Here is a 25,057-nt window from a genome sequence, read left to right as displayed (position 1 = left end):
GGACCTAGGAGCTGTCCCTGAGTTATTCAGCTCAAGGCAAGCACTCTATCACTTGAGCTATCGTGCCACCTCTGGTTGTTGTTTTTTTTTTTTTTTGGGGGGGGGGGTCCGGTCGTGGGGCCTGAACTCTGGGCCTGGGCGCTGTCCCTCAGCTCTTCAGCTCAAGGCTAGCACTCTACCACTTGAGCCACAGCGCCACTTCCGGCTTTTTTCTTTTTACTTATGTGGTGCTGAGGAATCGAACCCAGGGCCTCAGGCATGCAAGGCAAGCACTCTACCACTGAGCCAGCTTCCCAGCCCTTCTGTTTTTTTTCTTGTGGTTAATTGGAGTCTCACAGACTTTCCTGCCTGGGCTGGCTTAGAACCTTGATCCTCAGATCTGAGCCTCCTGAATAGCAAGGATTACAGGCATAAGCCACTGGTGCTCAGCTCCACCATGTTATTCCTTTTTTTTAACCACTGAGCCACCTTCCCAGCCCATCCTTTTTTTTTTTTTTTTTTTTTTTTGTCAGTCCTGGGGCCTGAACTGGGCCTGGGCACTGTCCCTCAGCTCTTTAGCTGTAGACTAGAGCTTTACCACTTGAACCTCAGCCCCACTTCTGGCTTTTTCTGCTTATGTGGTGCTGAGGAATTGAACCGAGGGCCTCATGCATGCAAGGCAAGCACTCTACCATTGAGCCACCTTCCCAGCCCCCACCATGTTATTCTTAAGTAGGAATTTCAGAAGAAAGACATAACCTATAACTCTTCAACTCTCAGAAATGTCTTTCAATGATAATAGCCCCCAGAAGTTAAAAATATCACTAATACAAGACAGACATCACAGTTGATTTTGTATTTTAAAAGGATAATGTCTCAGAGTGGCCAGACCAGAAGAGGAAAGCTGGGGAGCAAAATACTCAAGGCAACAAAATAGAAAGTGTCCTGCATTTTCCTGATGAGAACTGAGGCATCACACTGGCCTTTCCCCTCTTCTAGATCACTTAGAGAGATCTGGAACCTAATTCTCTTCTCAGTGCATCAATGAATCTGTTGTCATGCACCTCGTGATTGAGGAAAGAGAAGTGGCTTTTCTTTTCAGATCCTACATGGATCAGTTTAAAAGACACATTTATATACAAAGAACTCACTGACAGTATTTTTCCAGCTCTATTTTACAGAATAAGGTCTCACCACCTGACAGTCACTTTTTCCCTCATCATCAGAAAACTGGATTTTTAATGAAATGTCCACTTTTGAGAAAGCTTGATATTAATGTATAAAACTCAGAGATAAGCTTTCTGTATTTCTTTGCTTTTCTTCCAATTCTGTCTTCCTTTTTGGAGAAAGATTTGTATTGAGGAGCTGGGAAGGTGGCTCAGTGGTAGAGTGCTTGCCTTGCATGCATGAGGCCCTGGGTTCAATTCCTCAGCACCACATAAGCAGAAAAAGCCAGAAGTGGTGCTGTGGCTCCAGAGGTAGAGTGCTAGCCTTGAGCTGAAGAGCTGAGGACAGCGCCCAGACCCAGAGTTCAGGCCCCACGACAAAAAAAAAAAAAAAAAAAAAAAAGATTTGTATTGAGGCTGGTCTCGAAACTCTTGGAATTTAAATGATTATCTCATGAGTGAAGTAATGCACCAAACTTGACCCTGCAGTTCAAATAGATTATGATGTTGAACATATTCATAACTAATTTTGCCTTTGTTTTGTGGTACAAAGGTTTGAATTCTAAGCTACATGCTTGTTAGACACTTTAACACTTATGTCACACCTCCAGCCCTCATTTTGTCCTTTTTTTTTTTTTTTTGTCGGCCGTGGGGCTTGCACTCTGGGCCTGGGCGCTGTCCCTCAGCTCTTCAGCTCAAGGCGAGCACTCTACCACTTGAGCTACAGCGCCACTTCCGGTTTTCTGGTGGTTTATTGGAGATAGGAGTCTCACGGTCTCTCCTGCCCGGGCTGGCTTTGAACCGCAATCCTCAGATCTCAGCCTCCTGAGTAGCTAGGATTACAGGCGTGAGCCACCAGCGCCCGGCTTCCTCATTTTGTCCTTATATGCATAAGTATTCTTTCTCTGCTTTCCTACCGTCCCACTGCTAAATTCTTACCTTTTAAGACCACACCCAAGTTTCCATAGTTCTCTAAAGCCTTTCTTTACTGACTCTAGGAACTATTTGTGGTTTCTTTCTTTTAAAAAAGTGTAATATGGGCACTGGGTATGTGGCTCAGTGGTAGAGTGCTTGCCTAGCATGCATGAAGCCCTGGGTTCAACTCCTTAGCACCACATACACAGAAAAAGCCAAAAGTGAAAAAAAAAATAAAAAATAAAAAGCCAGAAGTGGTGCTGTGGCTCAAGTGGTAGAGTGCTAGCCTTGAGCAAAAGAAGCTCAGGGACAATGCCCAGACCCTGAGTTCAAGCCCCAGGACTAACTCCCCCTCCTAAAAAAAAAAAAAAAAAAAAAAAGTGCCAACATTTTCTGCAAATTTTTCTCTAGTATCCCCAAGTCATTTACCACTGTGCCAATTCTGAAGACATACCATCAAAAAAAAAGCTATGGGGCTGTGAATGTGGCTTAGTGATAAAGTGCTTGCCTGGCATGCATGAAGCCGTAGGTTCAATTCCTCAGTGCACATGAACAGAAAAAGCCAGAAGTAGCATTGTGGCTCAAGTGGTAGAGTGTTAGCCTTGAGCACAGAGAGGCTCACAGACAGTACCCAGGCCCTGAGTTCAAGCTCCAGGACTGCAAAAAAAAAGAAAGAAAGAAAGAAAAAAAGAAAAAGAAAAACTATGGACAGGGTGCCAATGGCTCATGCCTGTAATTGTAGCTACTCAGGAGGCTGAGATCTGAGGATCCCGGTTCAAAGCCAGCCAAGCAGGAAAATCAGTGAGACTCTTATCTCCAATTAACCTACAGAAAGCTGGCAGTGGCACTGTGCCTCAACTGGTAGAACAAGGGCCTTGAGCTGAAGAGCTCAGGAAGAGTGCCCAGATGCTAAGTTCAAGCCCATGACCCACAGGAAAAAAAAAAAAAAAAGCCATGGATTGGGCATAGTGAGATATGACTGTTACCTCAGCTACTCAGGAGGGATGGGGAGGGCAAGAGGCTCACAAGTTAAAGACCAGCTCAGGCAAAGTTAGTGAGTTTTAACTTAAAAACAAAGCATAAGTGGGACACCGGTGGCTCACATCTATAATCCTAGCTACTCAGGAGGCTGAGATCTGAGAATTGCCATTCAAAGCCAGCTGGGCAGGAAAGTCAATGAGACTCTTATCTCCAAGAAACCACCAGAAAAGCAGAAGTGGGGCTGTGGCTCAAGTGGTAGAGTGCTTGCCTTGAGCTGAAGAGCTCAGGGACAGCACCTAGGCCAGGAGTTCAAGCCCCATGACCAAAAATAAATAAATAAAATAAAAGCACAAAAGGCAAGGGGAGTGTCAGAAGGGGCAACGAAAAGTGGAGAATACAGACTAGAGGAGTGCTTAAGTGACAGAGCTCTTGCTGAGTGTGTCAGAATGTTAGAGGACCTGGGTTCAATCCCTACATTTTTGCTTTTGTTTCTTGTGTCCTGGGGCTTGAACTCAGGGACTGGGCACTGTCCCTGATGCTCAGTGGTAGAGTGCTAACCTTGAGCCAAAAAACTCAGGGAAAGGCCCAGGCCCTGAGTTCAAGCCCCACACCCAACAACAACAACAATAACAACAACAACAAAATAGAAAAAGAGAGAAAAAAGAAAGAAAGGAAAACATAGTTTTTCAATTTATATTCTAATTAAATAAGTAACAAATGCATACCTTTTCTTTGTAACACATTAAAACAATATAAATAAAGCTGAAGTCCCTTTGACTACCAGATACCTTAACCCCAATCTACTGTGGTCATTCCTAGTAGTTATTTCCATGAAGTATGAGGAGTACCCTTTTAGGATTTTTGAAAAATGCAAAAACATGGACTAAGGACAGAGTTTCAATGGCAAAGTACCTGTCTAGAAAGTGCAAGACCCAGGGCTGGGAAGGGGGCTCAGTGGTAGAGTGCTTGCCTTGCATGAATGAGGCCCTGGGTTCAATTCCTCAGCACCACATAAGCAGAAAAAGCCGTAAGTGGAGCTATGACTCTAGTGGTAGAGTGCTAGCCTTGAGCTGAAGAGCCAAGGGACAGTGCCCAGGCCCAGAGTTCAGGCCCACAACTAATAAAAAAGAAAGAAAGTGCAAGACCCTGAGTTCAAGCCCTTAGTAGTGTCAATAAAAATAAATAAATATATATAGCAATATTAATATCAAGAGAAATACTTCAAGTGATAGTTTCCAACAGAGTAGTCATAATAACTCACTTGGGAGATGCTTTAAGATTTTCAGGTCAGGGCTTGGAAGGTAGAGTGCTTGCCTCCCATGCATGAGGCCCTGGGTTCCTAAGCACAACGTAAGTAGAAAAAAGCCAGAAGTGGTGCTGTGGCTCAAGTGGTATAATGCTAGCCTCGAGCTGAAGAGCTGAGGGGCAGTGCCCAAGCCCAGAGTTCAGGCCTCACGACCAACAAAAAAAAAAATTTTTTTTTCAGGTGAAATGTTTTGGTTATGACATTGATTGGGGCAAGACCACTCCTGGCCAGAGATGCTAGACTTCCTGCAAGGTACAGGACAGACCTCACAGGCAAGCATTGTTCCACATGTTAAATGAAATTCAAATGTCTTACCAGACATTTACACAAATGAATAACATTCATAATGATCTCAGATGGATGCTAATTCTACTTTTACATAAAAACAAATTCATTTTCCATAAACACAACTACTTTATAAATTGAGAAAAAGTTGTTTTTCTGGTTTGGTTCAGGCCATTATTTGAGATGGCCCACATTTCAGAAAATCAAACCAATAATGATAATGCTGCTTCTGATCAATAAATCCCAATACAACATACATACTTGCATCAGAATCCATTTATAACTTTATACTTAGGATCATTTATTTAGTCTTTATTTCAAAGTATCAACTATAAATAAAAAGTATATTTTTCTTTTGTCTGCCAACTAAGTTTTCAATATACCTACTTTCTCCCTCTTTCCCTCCCTGTTCTCTGTCCTCTCTCCCTCTCTCCTCCTCCCCACCTTCTCTCTCTTCTTCTTGTAGTCCACCCCCCACCCCCACCCCAGCCACCCTCCAGCCATCTCACTAGTACTGGGGCTTAAACTCAGGGCCTTGTGTCCTCATTAGCTTTTTTGCTCAAGGCTGGTGCTACCATTTGAGCCACATTTCCAATTCCCACGTTTTGCTGGTTAAGAAAAGAGTCTTAAGGGCTGGGAAGGTGGCTCAATTGTAGAGCACTTGCCTTGCATGCATGAGGCCCTGGGTTGATTCCTCAGTACCACATAAGCAAAAAGAAAAAAGCCGGAAGTGGCGCTGTGACTCAAGTGGTAGAGTGCTAGCCTTGAGCTGAAGAGCTGAGGGACAGTGCCCAGGCCCAGAGTTCAGGCCCCACGACCCGACCCTTCCCCCCCACCCCCCAAAAAAAAAGAGTCTTGAGCTGGGCGCCGGTGGCTCACACCTGTAATCCTGGCTACACAGGGAGCTGAGATCTGAGGATCGCAGTTCAAAGCCAACCCAGGAAGACTCTCATCTCCAATAAACCACTAGTAAACCGGAAGTGGCGCTGTGGCTCAAGCAGTAGAGCACTCCCCTTGAGCTGAAGAGCACAGGGACAGCGCCCAAGCCCAGAGTTCAAGCCCCATGACTGACACACACACACGCACGCACGCACGCACGCACAGGGAGTCTTGGGGATTTTTCTGCCTGGGTTGGTTTCAACCTTGACCCTTTAAATCTCGACCTCCTGAATAACTAGGATAACAGGCATAGGCCACCAGCACCCAACATGTTTCTCTTTCTCCAATCACAAATAAATTTAGCCTGTTGCTATACTTTTCTTCTAATACCCACTACTATCTCTGCTCTTTAGTTTTTATTCCAGCATAAAATGGACTCTGATTTTCTCTTGTTCTTGGCTGATAGGCCACCCCTTCAGCCCCTGATCAAGTCTTTTTCCATTTTTAAAATTTTATCATCTTTGAGTAGCTGTACAAAGGAGTTTCCATTTAACAAAACAGTTTATAAATACATCTTGATCAATGTCATCTCTTTCAACTTCTTCACTCATCCCTTCCCTACCCCTCTTCCTTCACTTTATTTTGTAGGATATACAGTGGATTTTTTTTTTCTTTTTTTGTCGGTTGTGGGGCTTGAACTCTGGGCTTAGGCACTGTCCCTCAGCTCTTCTCAATCTACAGCACCACTTCCGGTTTTTCTAGAGGTTTATTGGAAATAGGAGTCTCACGGTCTTTCCTGCCCGGGCTGGCTTTGAGCGATCCTTAGATCTCAGCCTCCTAAGTAGCTAGGATTACAGGATTGAGCCACCGGCGCCAGGCTATGGTGGATTTTTGATTGCATTTTATCCCTCTTCTCTTCTTCATTTGTCTATTCCTTTCCCCTGACCCTCCCAACTCCTTTCCTATACCTGTTTTTTGGTGTTTCATTTTGCTGAACTTTGATTTGGCTTTTCTAAGGAATTATATTATTTGAGGTCTCACTTGAATCTACTATATTTCAGTTAATACATTTGTATAGACTTGCATACCACCCAACATATTTACTTGTAATATATAACCTAAATCTAGCTTCCACATATAAGAGAAAACATGAATCCTTTATCTCTCTGGGGCTGACTTACTTTATTTAACATAATTATTTCTACGTTTTCCATTCTGGTCAACATTAAGATCAGCATTTGGTCATTTAAGATTGTGGTTGTTTTTTATTAATGTATTTATTTATTTACTTTATTTTTTATTTTTTATTTATTTTATTTATTTATTTATTTATGCACTTATTTGTAGGGCTTTGCACTATTATTCAGCTTTTATACTCAAGGTTGGCACTCTACCACTTGAGTCATACCTCAAGATCAGCTTCTTTTTTTTTTTTTTTTTTTTTTGGCGGTTGTAGGGCTTGAACTCTAGGCCTGGGTGCTGTCCCTCAGTTCTTCAGCTCAAGGCGAGCGCTCTACCACTTGAGCTACAGCACCACTTACGGTTTTCTGGTGGTTTATTGGAGATAGGAGTCTCACGGTCTCTCCTGCCCGGGCTGGCTTTGAACCGCTATCCTCAGATCTCAGCCTCCTGAGTAGCTAGGATTACAGGCGTGAGCCACTGGCACCCCGGCTCAAGCTCAGCTTCTGACTGTTAATTGGATATAGAATCTTGTGAACTTTCTTACCCAGGATGGCTTAGAACCTTGGTCCATTGATCTCAGCCTCCTGAGTAACTAAGACTGCAGCTTTCAGCCGCCAGTATATCATGCTCACTTAAAAAAAAAAAAAAAAACCATAAGCAACCTGACTTATGTAACTGTAACTCTAAAAAATATATTTTTTTTAATCAAGAGCAGAGCCATGGGCCGATGGCTCACACCTGTAATCCTAGCTACTCAGGAGGCTGAGATCTGAGGGTCACAGTTCAAAGTCAGCCCAGGAAGAAAAGGCCGTGAGAGTCTTATCTCCAATGAACCACTCAGAAAAATGGAAGTAGTGCTGTGGCTCAAGTGGTAGAATACTAGCCTTAAGCAAAAAAGCTAAGCAAAAATGAGGCCCTGAATACAAGCCTCAGTACTGGCAAGCACACACTTATGTTCAAAATAATTCTGTGCAGCAGGTATTACTAGTATCTCCACCTTATGGCTATAGAAACGGAGGCACGGAGATTATTAAATAACTTCCTCAAAATGATACATCCAGTAAATAGCAGAGCTAGAATTTCAACCGGGACAATGTACAAAATATTAGCCTGATAGGGTTAAGTGCTACTGAGTTAAGGAAAAGAACACTATGTGAACACTACATAATGATTCAGTTGCGAATAATTGTCACGATCATGTATGTATTGTAAAATTTTTCCTTGCAATACATAAAACAAAAAACTGACAATATAAGGCAAATTTGACAAACCAATAACCTTCATGAGCTATTTTAATATAACTCTTAGAATATGCCTCCTCCTCCTCCTCTTCTTCCTTCTCCTTCCTCTCCTCCATTTTTTTTGCCAATCCTGGGGCTTGAACTCAGGGCCTTGGTACTTACTGTCCCAGAACTTTATTTTGCTCAAGTCTAGCACTCTACCACTTCAGCCACAGTGCCACTTCCAGTGTTTTCTGTTTATGTGGTACTGAGGAATCAAACCTAGGGCTTCATGCATGCTAGGCAAGCACTCTACCACTAAGCCACATTCCCAGCCCTGAATATGATTTCAGAGAAGGATTTATCTTATTTATTTCTCTACGCTTAACACCAAGTTCAATATCCTATACCTAGTATCAACCAAACAATTACACTTTTTTTTTGTCCGTCATGGGACTTGAACTCAGGGCCTGGGTGCTGTCCCTGAGCTTTTTCCTTTAAGTCTAGTACTCTACCACTTTGAGCCACAGCTCCAGTTCCTATTTTAAGAATGTCTCAAATTGCACCTTGACTCACACCTGTAATCCTAGCTACTCAGGAGGCTGAGATCTGAAGACTGAGATTCAAGGCCAGCCTGGGCAGGAAAGTCCGTGAGACTCTTATCTCCAATAAACCACTCAGAAAACCAGAAGTGGCTCTGTGGCTCCAGTGTTAAAGCACTAGCCGTGAACTGAAGTGCTGAGGGACAGCACTCAAGCCTAGAGTTGAAGCCCCATGACCAAAAAAAAAAAAAAAAAAGTAAATAAAAACATTAAAAATCTACCTCGTTCTATCTAGAATGGCAATCATCAAGGAAATTACAGCAAGTGTTATACCACTTGTTATAGGTACATTCTTGAAGGAATGAAATTTTGGCAAACAACAGTGAAACACACACACCTATGTTTATAGAGGCTATCACTATTCACAATTGGCAAGTTATGGGGCTGGGAAGGTGGCTCAGTGGTCTAGAGCGCTTGCCTTGCATGCATTAGGCCCTGGGTTCGATTCCCTAGCACCACATAAGCAAAAAGAAAAAAAAGCCGGAAGTGGCGCTGTGTCAAGTGGTAGAGCGTTAGCCTTGAGCTAAAGAGCTGAGGGAAGCGCCCAGGCCCAGAGTTCAAGCCCCATGACCGGACCCAAAAAAAAAAAAAATTGGCAAGTTATAGAATCAGCCTAGATATCTGTCAGTGGACTAAAAAAATGTGATGCATATATACACAATTGAATGTTATACAAGTATAAAAATGATATTATTTGCAGGAAAATAGGTAGAACCACGTATCATCATTTTAGGTGATATAAGCCAGACACAGAAAGACAAGTATCACATGTTTTTTTTTGAAATGCCAAATCTAGATTAAAACAAAACATAATAATAAAAAAAAAAAGTAAAAATGGGACTACTTGGTAAGAAGGGGACCAGTGGGAGAATGGTCAGGAGAAGGTAATAAGGGTGAATGTGAACAAAGCAGTACATATATATGTACATATATATATGTAATAAAATATCATAAAGAGCTAGGCAGCAGTGGCTCACACCTGTAATTATAGATACATGGTTCAGTGCCTGCCTGGGCAGGAAATTTCATCAGTGAGACTCTTATTTCCAACTGACCACCAAAAAAGCGGTGGCACAAGTAATAGAGTTATAAGCCTTGAGCAAAAATGCTCAAGGATAGGCCCAGGCCCTGAGTTAAAGCCCCAGGACCAGCATCACACACATACAAATCATTATGAAAGCCAGGCACTGGCAGCTCATAGCTATAATATTAACTATTCAGGAAGCTGAAACCTCAAAAGTTCACAATTTGAAGCCAGCCAGCCTAGTCAAAAAGTCTGTAATACTATATCTCTAATTAACCAGCAAAATGCTAGACACTAAAAAGGTGTGGCTCTAGTGGTAGAGCACCTGCTATGAGCAATAGAGCCAAGCAAGAGCATAAGGCACTGAGTTCAAGCCCCAGCAAGCATTATATACATATATATGAATGACACATTGTATTGTACAATTCATATATGCAAATCAAAAAGTAAAATACATACATATTTTCATATCCCAAAAATAGTATAGATAAAAATTAACAAAGTGGTCTATTTTCTTCTTGTATGCTGAATCTAAATTAAATGAAAATTTTCAGTTGGGTTATTGAGAACCCCTATTAAGAAAATCATATACATATCCTAGTTCTTACAAATGAGGGAGATCATGCTTAGAGCATAGGACTATATATAATGAAGCATATCAACATGAACTCCAATTTATGGAAACAAGAGTTTCTTATTATACCCTGTATGTAGTTCATTCTTTTTTCTCTATTGCTCTGTTTTCTTCGTTTCTCTTTGTACCTCATGTTTTGCATATTAGATAATGCAATATGAGGAAGGGAAATGGAATCACAGAAACAGCAGGACATTGGATGAACAACAGCAACATTGATACTCACAACACTATATTGGATATGAACATTACAACTTGGGGAGGGGTAAAGTGGGAAATAATGAGGGATGTAGTAACATTCCCATCCCTGAGAAGGTGGCTCAGTGATAGAGTGCTTGCCTTGGATGCATGAGGCCCTGGGTTCGATTCCTCAGCATCACATAAGTAGGAAAAGCTGGAAGTGGCACTGTGGCTCAAGTGGTAGAGTGCTAGCCTTGAACCGAAGAGCTGAAGGTCAGCACCCAAGCCCACAGTTCAGTTACTTATGTAACTCTGCCCCAGCTCATCATCTTTTCAATAAAAATAAAGAAAATTTTCAGTTGTTAATTAGATAAGGAATTCCAGTAATAGCTGTAGCATTTACTTATTGTGATATATCTAGAAAGATAACCAACTATCTTTGAAATTTAGTTTCCTCATTCAGGATTGTTACAGATATTAAACAAGATAATGTATATAAGTTCTTAACACAGTACCTAGCACAAAGAAAACACTCCATAGATCTTAGTTGTCTACATAATAGAATAACTACTCCTAGCTTGTGTATATTATATATAGACATTCGAAACATTCATATTTTCTCAACAACTCCAAAAGATAAGTACTTTCATTTTCCATTTTGTGAATTAAGATACAGACAGAGAAGTGACTTGACCAATGTTAGAAAATTATACATAAGCCAAGCGCCTGTGGCTCACGCCTCTAATCCTAGCTACTCAGGAGGCTGAGATCTGAGGATCGAAGTTCAAAGCCAGCCGGGGCAGGAGAGTCTTATGACTCTTTTTTTTTTTTTTTAATTTTATTTTATTTGTGAACATACTGTACAGAGGAGTTACAATTACATGGGCAGGATAATGCATACATTTCTTACCAAGCATTGCAGCCTCCTCCTTTGTTTACCCTTCACATCCCTTCCCAGCCTCCCCCCTCCCCCCCAATCCCAATCCTTCTCCTTACCCCACCTCCCCCCACCTCACCCCCCCCCCCCCCCCGCACCGACGTTGTAAAGCTCGTTTTGGACATGACAACTTTACTTCTCATTGTTGCAACAGGTCCACCTGTATCCTTAAACAACTGGTTTTTCCCCATCTCCTCCACAAGTTATACTGACATCAAATATAGTGAAAGCAGGGGTTATACTGTGGGGGAGGGACATACAAAGCAACAAAGAGATAATCTTATAAATGCGTTAGAAACACATGCATGAAAGAAAAAAACATTAAAATACACATCTAAGGGTTCATTTTCCTGACATCACATTATCTGACCTTTTCCGCTTGACTCATACATATACTAGATATTACAAATAAGGGAAACCATGGGACCTATGTTTCTTTGGGCCTGGCTTACTTCACTTAATATAATTTTTTCCAAGTTTTTCCATTTCCTAACAAATGGGGCAATGTCATTCTTTCTGATGGAGGCATAGAATTCCATTGTGTATATATACCACATTTTCTTGATCCATTCATCTACTGAGGGGCATCTGGGTTGGTTCCATATCTTAGCTATGGTAAATAATGCTGCAATAAACATAGTTGTGCTGGTTTCTTAGTGTGGTCTTGTTTGTAAACATTTGGGTAAATGCCCAAAAGTGGGATTGCTGGGTCATAGGGGAGTTCTATGTGAAGTCTTTTGAGGAACTTCCACACTGCTTTCCAAAGTGGTTGAACAAGTTTACATTCCCACCAACAATGAAGTAAGGTTCCTTTCTGTCCACATCCCCTCCAGCATCTGTTGTTGTTAGAGTTCTTGATTTTTGCCGTTCTAACTGGAGTGAGGTGATATCTCAATGTTGTTTTGATATGCATTTCTTTTATGGCTAGGGATGTTGAACATTTCTTCATGTGTCTATTGGCCATCCTTCTTTCTTCTTCAGAGAAGTTTCTCTTTAAGTCTTTCGCCCACTTATTTATTGGGCAGTTGTTTCTTTGAGGATTTGTTGTTGGGGGGTTTAATTTTTTGAGTTCCAAGTATATTTTAGATATGAGACCCTTGTCCGTTGTATGGCTAGTAAAGATCTTCTCCCAATCTGTGGGCTTTCTATTGATCTTGCTAGCTATGTCATTTGCCCTGCAGAAGCTCTGCAACTTTATGCAATCCCATTTGTCCAACCTTTCTTTGATTTGTTGTGTTTCCGGGTCTCTATTCAGAAAATTTCGGCCTGAGCCAAGGAGACCTAGGGTTTCTCCTATTCCATCCTGTAGTATTATGACTCTTATCTCCAATAAACCACTAGAAAACAGGAAGTGGTGCTGTGCCTCAAGTTGTAGAGCCCTTGCCTTGACCTTGACCTGAAGAGCACAGGGACTGTGCTCAAGCCCAGAGTTCAAGCCCCAGGACCAATAAAAAAAAAAATACACATTTATTTATGCATATGTAATTTTCCCTCATGCAACAAGTATTTAGTGAGTGTTCTCTATGTGGCAGTCTGTACTAAGTAATGAAGATACAGAGATGAAAAACTAAGAGGGTTCATTGGCATGTGCCTATTTCAGGCTACTTGGAATTTTATTTAGCTGGTTACTTATGTAGAGCCAGACTTCAGAACTAAATAACAAACATTATAAACTAAACAAGTAGTATAACTAAGGTCTGTTTGTTTGTAAGGATGACCAGAGGCTGCTAAATTCCAAAACTTAATTATTTTAAAGGATTAAAATAAGCCACATGAATCCATGCTCTTCAACATATAGTCATCTATCAGTCTTCCTTTTGCAAAGTTACCTACATAATTGATATCTCCCACAACAGAAGTTAAATACTTGCTTTCATTGTCACTGATATGTTTTATTTAACCAAACTTTTAAGATGTGATAAATTTCTTTATAACCAAAAATAAAAATTAATAATCACCTAGGTGTGCACTGTAGTTATTAAATCATTGTGGACAAATTTTTTCTGTTAAGTGTCAGACAGTAAATAGTGCCTTATAGCCCAGCACTGGTGGCTCATACCTGTAATACTAGCTACTCAAGAGACTGAGATCTGAGGATTGCAGTTCAAAGCCAGCCCAGGCAGGAAAAGCTGTGAAACTCTTATCTCCAATAAACCACCAGAAAACCAGAAGTGGCCCTGTAATTCAAGTGGTAGAGCGCTAGTCTTGAGCTGAAGAGCTGAGGGACAGCACCCAGGCCCAGAGTTCAAACCCCACGACCAACAACAAAACAAAACAAAATAAAAAAACAGTGCTTTATGGTCTAATGTAACATTTCAACCTTGCCATGATGGCACAAAAGCAACCATCAAAAATAATTAACAGCTTGGCACTAGTGGCTCATGCCTGTAATTCCTAGCTACTCAGGAGGCTGAGATCTGAGGATTGTGGTTCAAAGCCAGCCCAAGCAGAAAAGTCCCCATGAGACTCTTTATCTTCAATTAACCACTCAAAAACCAGAAGTGGACCTGTGGCTCAAGTGGTAGAGTGCTACTCTTATACTAAAGAGCTCAGGGACAGCACCAAAGCCCTGAGTTCAAGCCCCACAACTGACAGAAAAAAAATTGATTAATTAACAGCCAGGAGTTAATCCTAACTACTCAGGAGGTCTGAGGATCACAGCTCAAAGCCAGCCCAGGCAGAAAGGTCCATGAAACCCTTATCACCAAAAAGCCAAAGTAGACCTGTAGCTCATATGGAAGAGTGTTAGTCTTGAGAGAAAAAGTTAAGAGACAAAATTCAAAAAAGCGGGGCTGGGAAGGTGGCTCAGTGGTAGAGCGCTTGCCTTGCATGCATGAGGCCCTGGGTTCGATCCTCAGCACCACATAAGCAAAAAAAAGCCAGAAGTGGCGTTATGGCTCAAGTGGTAGAGTGCTAGCCTTGAGCTGAAGAGCTGAGGGACAGTGCCCAGGCCCAGAGTTCAGGCCCCACGACCGGACCCCCCCAAAAAAAATTTTTTTTCAAAAAAAGCTAAGGGACAGTGCCCAGACTCAGTTCAATCCCCAGTACTGGCACAAAAAAATAAAAGATCTAAAAATAATTCAATACTAAATATGTTGTTAAGACTCCAGACTCGAGTCAATATTAACTACCCTATGGGCTGAAAAGGTGGCTCAGTAGTAGAGTGCTTGCCTTGTATGCATGAGGCCCTGGGTTCGATTCCTCAGCACCACATAAGCAAAAAGAAAAAAGCCGGAAGTGGCGCTGTGGCTCAAGTGGTAGAGCCCTAGCCTTGAGCTGAAGAGCTGAGGGACAGCGCCCAGGCCCAGAGTTCAGGCCCCACAACTGGACCAAAAAAAAAAAAATATATATATATATTAACCACCCTCGCTTTGCTGTCTACCACCTCAGCCAATGATACTGGAACATCTGAGTTAGCTGCCCACATAGCTAGCTGAAAAGATGTTTTAGGACATGACTGTTTATTATGCACTGACACTTTGTGGTCCATCTATTACCAACATCCCCTCAAGTGGTTATCTGCTCAAGATTCAGGCACAGAAGACAAGAAGCCAGGAGACACAAGAATTCTAAGCAGCATGCTAAAAATAATTGAGATTTTTATAATTCAGTGCCTGCTGTTTTTTGCTAATTTTTTTTGCTAATTTTTTTTCCGTCTTCCTCCCACCCCTCTGTTTTTGCGCCAGCCCTGGGGCTGGAACTCAGGGCCTAAAAGCATTGTCCCTGTACTTCTTTTGCTCAAGGCTAACATTCTATCATTTCATCCACTTTTTTTGGCAGTTAATTAGAGATAAGAGTCTCATTGGACTCTTTCCCAGCTCTCTCTTTCCCACCTCTCTTTCCCAGCTCTCTTCTCTTTTCTGGCTCTTTTCTAGCTCTTTCTCAGCTTTTTCCCACCTCTTTCCCAGGCCTTTCCCAGCCGCGTGGAGGGCCAATGTGGCCTGGTGCCAGCCAGAACGATGAATAAACTTACCCCTTACCTGAATACCACGTGTGTGGTGCTGTTCTTACTCGGCTACCTCTTTTTAAAAACCTAACATAGGGCTGGGAAGGTGGCTCAGTGGTAGAGTGCTTGCCTTGCACGCATGAGGCCCTGGGTTCAATTCCTCAGCACCACATAAGCAAAAAGAAAATAAGCCAGAAGTGGTGCTGTGGCTCAAGTGGTAGAGTGCTAGCCTTGAGCTGAAGATCTGAGGAACAGCACCCAGGCCCAGAGTTCAGCCCCCACTACCGACCAAAAAAAAAAAAAACCTAACATAAATGGTGCCGTGACTCAGATAAAAGGCTTAAAGTCAGAATAGGTGGGATCCTCTCCAGTTTTTTTCCTCTTTTTTCTTTTTTTGTTTGGTTTTCCCTTTTAGCTCTGAGGAATAACCACAGTTCTGACAGCCTTTTGTGAACCGGTCTGCCTGCTGTGGACACAGCGCATCGATACCATTGCTGGCCTTCACATCCACGTCCGCACCACTTCTCTACTCTGGTGAGTGAAACTACTCTCTACAGTTCTCTGTTGCTCAGTCTCTGTCCAGACGTGGCGCCACGCCAGAGAGCTCCTACGGCCTTTAGCTGAAAGGCCGGTCACCTCTGAAACTGAGGACGCTTGGTTTTGGGGGCTTGACCATTTCTCTCTAGAGGGCTCTGGGGGAAGTTGGGACGCCGCTTCTGCCTGGTCAGCTCTCCTTCACTCACCAGACTGACTCTCCTACACATTTAATGGGGTGCTGCGAGTCAGCCTCAGCCTCCTTTGAAATGCTTCCTGCGCTCCCTGGAAAGCCAGAGCACCTCATTTTTATGCCATTCTCAGATGTAGACAGTTTTTGCCACTGCAATGGTAAGTGGTCAGAAGTCTGTTTACTTTCAGGTTCTCTTTGCTCTCTCTCTGCCAGTCATGTTCAACTTTCCCTATCTCTCCCTTTCTCTTTTCTACATTTTGGCTTGTGTCCTGAAGATTTTGATGCAGGCTGGGTCCCAGGGACCCCCCTCTAGGTTCCCTCTCAAAGGCTAGCCAATGTAGGCTTGATTTATTTGTTCAGGGTTTCTTTGCATTCTTTCAGAAATTCGCCATCTTGGCCACATGGTGGGTTAAGCGTTTGGCCCCATCTGACCCTTAACCTTCCACCAAGCTTACCACTCCATCCATCTATTCTAAGGTGCCTTGCTAACAAATTGCTCTTTTCACAGGCCCTGGTAACTGAGAGCCAACCATCTGATGTGCTTTGTCATTGCAGAATAGTTGTTGGTCAATTCTTGATAAGGACCAGGTAAGCTCTATTCTATTTGATCTCCTTGTTGCTTTAATTGGAAATAATAAAGGGCTTTTGTGGCAAAGATTGCAGTTCAAAGCCAGCCCGGGCTGAAAAATCCCTAAGACTCCATCTCCCAACTAACCTGCAAAGAGCCAGGATGGAAGCATAGTTCAAGACTCTCATCTGGAACCAGCAAACACTGCAAGTGGTATTATAACTCAAAGTGGTTCAGTGCTGGCCTTGAGCAGAAGTGCTCAGGGACAGTGGCCAGGCCTTGAGTTCAATCCTCCTTGAATACCAACTGGGACAAGCCATCCCAGCAACAAGCACCTAGACTCAGCCAGTCTAGGGAACAAGGGACCATGGAGAGGAGTAAGAGGAGATGATGTCACATCAGCAACTTTGTGCCTGCCCTTTCAAAATTAACCAGAGCCGGGAGGTCAATAGAAGTAAGAAGCCTGCCCATCTAGTGTCCATACCTGTCTATCTACTAACTGGACAAGAACTTATATTCTTGCGTTTGTTACCTGACTTCTCTTCTACCTAGTCGCCAGATGTCAGAAGTAGCTAGGGACATTCCTACCAACATTTTCAGCCCCAAGTCCTTCCTCTTGCCATTTATTTGCTCTCTAGTATTTTTTTTTCCAGCCCCTCAATGCCTCATGAGACTTCTCCAGACTTCATCTAAGGACTCACACCACCAAGGGACAGCTGCTGCTCACTGCCTTCTCTGAGAGAGGATGAAATTCCAGCCTTTTAACCCTAATGTCAACGCCCCTGGTCGGCAGGAAGTAGCCAGAGAGAATCCTCACCCTATTTCATGATTTTTTTTGGGGGGGGTCCGGTCGTGGGGCCTGAACTCTGGGCCTGGGCGCTGTCCCTCAGCTCTTCAGCTCAAGGCTAGCACTCTACCACTTGAGCCACAGCGCCACTTCCAGCTTTTTTCTTTTTTCTTATGTGGTGCTGAGGAATCGAACCCAGGGCCTCAGGCATGCAAGGCAAGCACTCTACCACTAAGCCACCTTCCCAGCCCTTATTTCATGATCATTAAAAGGCTGGAATGTAAGGTCTGCTCCTGGATGGCTTGCAGACTCTACCCTCCTCACAGCAAAGTCTCCACCCAGTACCTACATTACTTAGGCAACTGGCACACTTGGAAGAGGTCACATCTGCATCCGCTGAGGTCACTTCTGAATTTGATGTGGCCATACCTTTCTTCACCCATACCCTAGATAAGGCCTAGCCCAGGACCAGATGCTCTTTTTCCCAGCTCTCTTAGCTCTTTTTTTCCCAGCTCTCTCTCTTTCCCAGCTCTTTTCCAGGTCTCTCAGGCCTTTCTCCACCTCGTGGAGAGCCAACATGGCCTGGTCCCAGCAGGTCTACTGAATAAACCTACCCCTTACCTGAAAAAAGTCTCACTGGAGCTGGGCACCAGTGGCTTGCCTGTAATACTAGCTACTCAGGAGGCTGAGACCTGAGGATCGTGGTTCAAAGCCAGCCTGGGCAGGAAAGTCCTGAGACTCTTATCTCCAATAAACCACTAGAAAACCGGAAGTGACACTGTGTCTCAAGCAACACTGTGGCTCAAGTGGTAGAGTGCTCACCTTGAGCTGAAAAGCGCAGGGACAGCATTCAAGCCCAGAGTTCAAGTCCCAGGGCTGGCAAAAAAAAAAGTCTCATAGATTTTCTTGCTTAGGCTGGCTTTGAATCATGATCCCCAGATGTCAGCCTCCTGACTAACTAGGATTACAGGCATTTGCCACTGGGCACCCAGCTTCCTCCCTCTTTTTGTTAAAAAAAATAGTTGTGGGCTGGGAAGGTGGCTCAGTGGTAGAGCGCTTGCCTTGCATGCTCAAGGCCCTGGGTTCGATTCCTCAGCACCACATAAGCAAAAAGAAAAAAGCCGGAAGTGGCGCTGTGGCTCAAGTGGTAGAGCGCTAGCCTTGAGCTGAAGAGCTGAGGGACAGCGCCCAGGCCCAGAGTTCAGGCCCCACGACCGGACCCAAAAAAAAAAAAAAATAGTTGTACAAAACAGTTATTATTCAACAAACCAGTTTATGAATATAATGCATCTTGATCAATGTCTCCCCTTTCATCATTCTTCCAATCCTTCTCAAATCTACCTTCCTCTCAATTTTTATCTATTCCCTTCCCAGCTTCCCTCCCAACCTTTCCATTACCAATTTCCTGGTATTCATTTTGTTGGATTATGAGTTTTTTTAAAGGAGTTACATCATTTGAATTCTCTCCTGAAAATATCCTATTTCAGTTAATACATTTGCGTATATTTGCCATGCAATCTCCATGTGCTTATTTTTACATTTATAAATTAGTTCTACCTTCCACATATGAAAGAAAACATTTGTCCTTTGTCTCTCTGAGCCTGACTTATTTCACTTAACCTAATTTTTTCCAGGTCCATCCATTTCTTTGCAAGTGATATATCATTCTTCTTAATAGATGAGTAAAATTCAATTGTATAAAATTGCATATAGCCAGGGCTGGGAAGGTGGCTCAGTGGTAGAGTGCTTGCTTTGCATGCATGAGGCCCTAGGTTCAATTCCTCAGCACCACATAAGCAGGAAAAAAAAAAAAGCCGGAAGTGGCGCTGTGGCTCAAGTGGTAGAGTGCTAGCCTTGAGCTGAAGAGTTGAGAGACAGCACCTAGCCCCAGAGTTCAGGCCCACGACTAGACCCCCCCAAAAAAAAAATTCATATAGCCAGGCATCGGTGGCTCACACCTATAATCCTAGCTACTCAGAAGGCTGAGATCTGAGGATCACGATTCAAAGCTAGCCCAGGCAGTAAAGTCTGTGGGACTCTTATCTCCAATTAACTACCAGAAAACCAGAAGTGGCACTGTGGCTCAAGTGGTAGGGTACTCACCTTGAGCTGAAGAGCTGAAGGCCAGCACCCAGGCCCAGAGTTCAAGTCCCATGACTGACAAAAATCAAATAAAATAAAGTTCCATATATACCACATTCTCTTGACCCATTCTTTTTTTTGGGGGGGGGGGAGGGTTCAGTTTTGAACTCTGGGCCTGGGCACTGTGCTGGTCCTGAGGCTTGAACTAATGACCTGGATGCCGTTCTGAGCTTTCTTGCTCAAGGCAAATGCTCTATCACTTGAGCCACAACTCCACTACTGGCTTTTTGCTGGTTAATTGGAAATAAGAGTTCCATAAACTTTCCTGCCCCAGCTGGCTTTGAGTCATGTCCTCAGATCTCACCCTCCTAAGTACTAGGATTATAGGCATGAGCAGTGCACTCCTGCCTGGTTTGTATCTGCTTTTTGAATAGAGTTAATTGGTTTTGTTTTGTTTTGTTTTGTTTCTTGGTTAGTAGTTGGACTTGAACTCTGGGCTGGGCACTGTTCCTGAGCTCTTCAGCTCAAAACCAGTGCTCTACCACTTGAACTACAGCACCACTTCTGGTTTTCTGGTGGTTAATTGGAGATAAGAGTCTCATGGACTTTCCTGCCCAGGCCGGCTTGGAACCTTGATCCTCAGATTCCAGCCTCCCGAGTAGCTAGGATTACAGGCGTGAGACACCGTGCCTGGTGAGTTAATTGTTTCCATAACCTATTATAGCATGGCTGGTATATATTTACTTCTCTATGTATTTCATTTGTAACATAGTTACAAATAGAAATATTTTAGATCTTTCTTCATAATCTTGTCAAGAAATAGAGAACACAAAATACAACTATGCAATGTTTCTTTCAGGTTTCTATTCATAAATAAAAAATAAGAGTTGGGAAGGTGGCTCAGTGGTAGAGCATTTGCCTTGCATGCATGAGGCCCTGGGTTCCATTCCTCAGTACTACATAAGCAGAAAAAAAAAAATCCTGAAAGTGGCACTGTGGCTCAAGTGGTAAGTGCTAGCCTTTAGCTGAAGAGCTGAGGAACAGCAACCAGGCCCAGAGTTTAGGCCCCATGACCGGACCCAAAAAAAATTTAAATAAATAATGAATTAATGCCTCACAAATAATACTTTAAAAAAAATTAGGGCTAGGAAGTTGGCTCAGTGGTAGAGTGCTTGCCTCGCATGCATGAAGCCCTGGGTTCGATTCCTCAGTACCACATAAGCAGAAAAAGCCAGAAGTGGTGCTGGGGTTCAAGTGGTAGAGTGCTAGCCTTGAGCTGAAGAGCTGAGGGACAGCACCCAGGTCCATGGTTCAGCCCCTATGACTGACAAAAAAAAAAAAAAAATTAGTGCTGGGTGTGGTAGAACACACCCATAATCCTAGTACTCTGGGAAGTAGAAGCAGAAGGTTTATGACTCTCAAGTCAGCCTGGGCTACTTAGTGGAAACCAGAACTCAAAACAAACAAACAAACAAAAATAAATGGGTGTAGTTTGGACTAGGGGCATAGCTCAAATGGGAAAGTGCTTGCCTATTAAGTGCATGACTCAAATGATAGAGGGAGTGAAATGTATTGTAAACATGTAAAAATATAACAATATAACACCCTCTATACAACTAATGTTAGCTAATAAAAAATAGCAGTTATTATTACATATGGACAGACACCCACAAACATACATGTATCATATATGTGTGAGTAGGAGGATGAAAGAGACGCCTATATTCTTTGAATTTTTGAATACCATGTATCATTTCTAAAATGAAAACAAAATATCTTACAAATCAATAAATATATTGGAACAGAACGTAAAATCCACAGCAGCCCAAGGAAGCAAAAACCTATATCCTACACAAATTCAACTATCAACTCTACAGTGAATCTGATAGCAAGACAATGAAAGAAGCTGAGGGATGACTCACCTTGAACACTTCAGAGAAGAAGCCAGACCCAATTTTTTCACAGGTGAAGTCATCCAAACGTGTCAGTCTGGAAAAGGCACTTATGAGAGCTCGATATGAAGATGGCCAAACTCTTCCTGCCTGGGTCATGTTCCCTTCTCCACCACCACCTCCTTCAAACTCTTCCAAACGCTCTACACGTGGGGGAAATCCTGCAATTGAATTCCGTTTGCTCCGATCCATAATATCAATAATCACTTCTTCTTTTAAGAAGGAAGTCCGATCATAGTAAGTTTTTGTTGAACTTTATTTCTCTTCCAGTTTGACACTAAATGAAACAAAAAAATTATTAAAACATTCATGAGTTTATATGTTTGGGGGAAGGTAAGGGGAGGCACAGAAATGGAGGGACCAAGGGTGAACAAATACAGTAATAGTACTCACTGGGCACTATGTTGACCTATGGGTGGGATAGGAGGGAAAAACTGGGAGAGGAAAGGGTGACATAGCCCAAAAGGAAATGAATTCTTTGTCTGACTTATGTAACTGTAACCTCTCTGTACATCACCTTTATAATAATAAAAACTGTTAAAAATTAATAAGTACATGTAAATCAATGAACTTGCAAACTTGCTCCTGATTTTCAGACCTAAAAAACTTTGTCTTTACTTTCAAAAACAGCACTGATATACTTAAAACATATATATAGTATATATACATACATATGATACAACTATCAACTATAGTTGATATACATATCATATGTATATATGTATATACGCCATTTATGAACCATTTATGTAGGAAACACAGTATAAGAACATGGGTACAGGCTACTTCGCAGCCCCTTAATTTGACATTTTAAGACCACAGTGACTTATATTGTCATACCAGCTCTCAAGAAGTAGAGATAAGAAATGTCATTGAGGGACTGGGAAGGTGGCTCAGTGGTAGAGTACTTGCCTTGCATGCATGAGGCCCTGGGTTCGATTCCTCAGCACCACATAAGCAGAAAAAGCCGGAAGGGGGGCTGAGGCTCAAGTGGTAGAGTGCTAGCCTTGAGCTGAAGAGCTGAGGGACAGCGCCCAGGCCCAGAGTTCAGGCCCCACAACCAACAACAACAAAAGAAATGTCATTGAAGCCAGCCAGGTCAAAATTTTGGCAACTCTATCTCAATCTATAAGCAAATTGTGATGGTCAGCATCTGTCATCCCACTTATCCAAGAGAGGTAACAAACAAACAGCTGGGCGCCTGTAATCCTAGCTGCTCAGGAGGCTGAGATCTGAGGATTGTGGTTCAAAGCCAGCCCAGGCAGGAAAGTCCATGAGACTTCTTATCTCCAATAAAACACTAGAAAACTGAAGTGGCACTGTGGCTCAAGCAGTAGAGCTCTCACCTTGAGTTGAAGAGAGCAGGGAGAGCGCCCATGCCCAAAGTTCAAGCCCCACGACCAACAACAACAACAACAACAACAAATTCAAGTACTTCTATGAAGCCATTACCAGATCCTAAAATATGAAACATTAGCATATAAGACAAGACTTTTAATTTTTTTTTAAATTTTTTTGGGTCCAGTCGTGGGCCTGAACTCTGGGCCTGGGCGCTGTCCCTCAGCTCTTCAGCTCAAAGCTAGCGCTCTACCACTTGAGCCACAGTGCCACTTCCAGTTTTTTTCTTTTTGCTTATGTGGTGCTGAGGAATCAAACCCAGGGCCTCATGCATGCAAGGCAAGCGCTCTACCACTGAGCCACCTTCCCAGCCCCAAGACTTTTAAATTTTATATCAAGTAGAGATTATCAAGGAAAGTCCTTTTTTTTTCTTCTTTTTTTTGTTGGTTGTGGGGCTTGAACTCTGGGCCTGGGTGCTGTCCCTCAGCTCTTCAGCTCAAGATTAGTGCTCTACCACTTGAGCCACAGGGCCACTTCTGGTTTTTTCTGCTTATGTGGTGCTGAGGAATAGAACCCAGGGCCTCATGCAAGCAAGGTAAGCACTGAGCCACCTTCCCAGCCCCAAGTCATTCATTTTATGTTTGAGAAAACACAAGACTGAGACAGTGAAAACTTTCTGAGTAAATGCTTTATTCTATTTAGTAATAAAATTAGACTTGGAACTAAGGGAGTACACTTCTTAAAATCATGTCTGTTGATCATCTGCTTTAAAATTACCTGAGAAGCTTGTTTAAAAACAGGTCTGTCTCTCATGCTTGACCTACTAAATCAGAATCTCTTTTGAGATGAGGCCTGGAAATTTAACTAAGCTCCACAGTGATTCTTAAGTACTGTCTGAGCTCATGGTACTCTACAGCAGAAGAGCAGAAGATTGCTTTTTTGTTTTTGGTTTTTGTTTTTGTCAGTCGGTCCTGGGGCTCGAACTCTGGCCTGGGCGCTGTCCCTCAGCATTTCAAGGCTAGCATTCTACCACTTGAGCCACAGTGCCACTTCCTAATTGCTTATTTTTTAAGCATAGGAATTTTATTAACATTTTTTCATTTTACCCTCAATACATAGGTCCAAGGTAGACATTCTCTCCATTTTACAGAAAAGGCAGAAGATCAGGAAGGTAAGTACCTGTTTAAGTATTCACAGGTGGTAAAGCCTGAATGAAAAGTAAGCTCCATCTGGCACCAAAGCTCAAGATCTTTCCATTTCGTTATTACTTGTTCAGTGTCATGCCACTTTTAAGGAGTTAAGCAAGTCATTGGGGTAGAAAAGAGGCTAGAGACTTAAATGAAGAGGAAAGCCACACTGATTGTAATTGGGAGAAAAACTGGGAGAAAAACAAGGAGAAACTAGCAAAAAAATAAGCCATACTAAATTGAAACTCAATATATAGGAAATAGTTTTCTCTGATTTTCCAGGTTTGTCATCTACAGGTTTTTCATTGCTTTTCTTTGTTTGAGATACATATACACACATATATGCATACATACATACTTTTTTGCTCAAGGCTAGCACTATACTATTTGAGCCACAGCTCCATTTCCAGCTTTTGGGTGATTAATTAGACATGAGCAGCTCATGGACTTTCCTGCCTGGCTTCAAACCACAATCCTCAGATCTCAGCCTTCTGTGTAGCTAGGATTGTGTGAGCCCCTGGTGCCCAGCACCTTCTTGACAGGGCCTTGATATGTAGACCAACCGTTGACTCTCCTGCCTCTACCTAGTAAGTGCTGGGATTACAGACATCTATCATCACACCCTACTATATTTCTTTGTGTGTGTGTGTGTGTCCACTGTGGGGCTTGAACTCTGGGCCTGGGAGCTATCCCACAGCTCCTCAGCTGAAGGTGAGCACTTTACCACTTGAGCCACAGCACCACTTCTGGTTTTCTGTGGTTAATTGGAGGTAAGAGTCTCATGGCTTTTCCTGCCCGGGCTGGCTTTGAACTGTGATCCTCAGATCTTAGCCTCCTGAGTAGCTAAGATTACAGGAGTGAGCCACCAGTGCCTGGCATCCTGGTCATTTTTAAGAGAGTCTTACTTCCTTTCTAGGTGTACACTTGAATTACAATCTGCCTATTTTAGGCTTCTTGTCATAACTGGAATGACAGGTACACACCCACCTTCCTTCTGTTGAGATAGAATCTTATTCTTTCAGTCCAATTTGAATTGAAATTGTAATCCTTCCTATCTCAGATTTGCTCATAGTTTAAGATGACAAGAACATGGCACTACACCCAGCTAAAGGTTGAGAAGGGATCTTACAAACTTTTCTGCCTGAGCTGGCCTCAAACCTTCCATTTTCAGCCTCCTCAG

General features: G+C 42.7%; 1 protein-coding gene across 4 annotated transcripts in view; it reads right to left on the bottom strand.

Moving 5' to 3' along the window:
* Positions 1–25,057, bottom strand: part of LOC138823620 (dual specificity testis-specific protein kinase 2) — a 117,517-nt gene that overhangs the window by 69,296 nt on the left and 23,164 nt on the right. For all 4 annotated transcript variants that reach the window (XM_070017027.1, XM_070017029.1, XM_070017030.1 and 1 more), the window contains exon 2: positions 21,323–21,629. In XM_070017027.1, coding sequence (XP_069873128.1) covers positions 21,323–21,544 — 222 coding nt within the window. In that variant the 5' untranslated portion in view covers positions 21,545–21,629. The remainder of the gene's footprint in view (positions 1–21,322; positions 21,630–25,057) is intronic.

This window comes from Dipodomys merriami, unplaced genomic scaffold, assembly GCF_024711535.1.
Source record: "Dipodomys merriami isolate MVZ:Mamm:240054 unplaced genomic scaffold, mDipMer1.0.p SCAF_121, whole genome shotgun sequence".
Taxonomy (NCBI): domain Eukaryota; kingdom Metazoa; phylum Chordata; class Mammalia; order Rodentia; family Heteromyidae; genus Dipodomys; species Dipodomys merriami.
The sequence above is the reverse complement of the archived record's forward strand: the minus strand, read 5'-3'. Positions and strand labels throughout refer to the sequence as shown.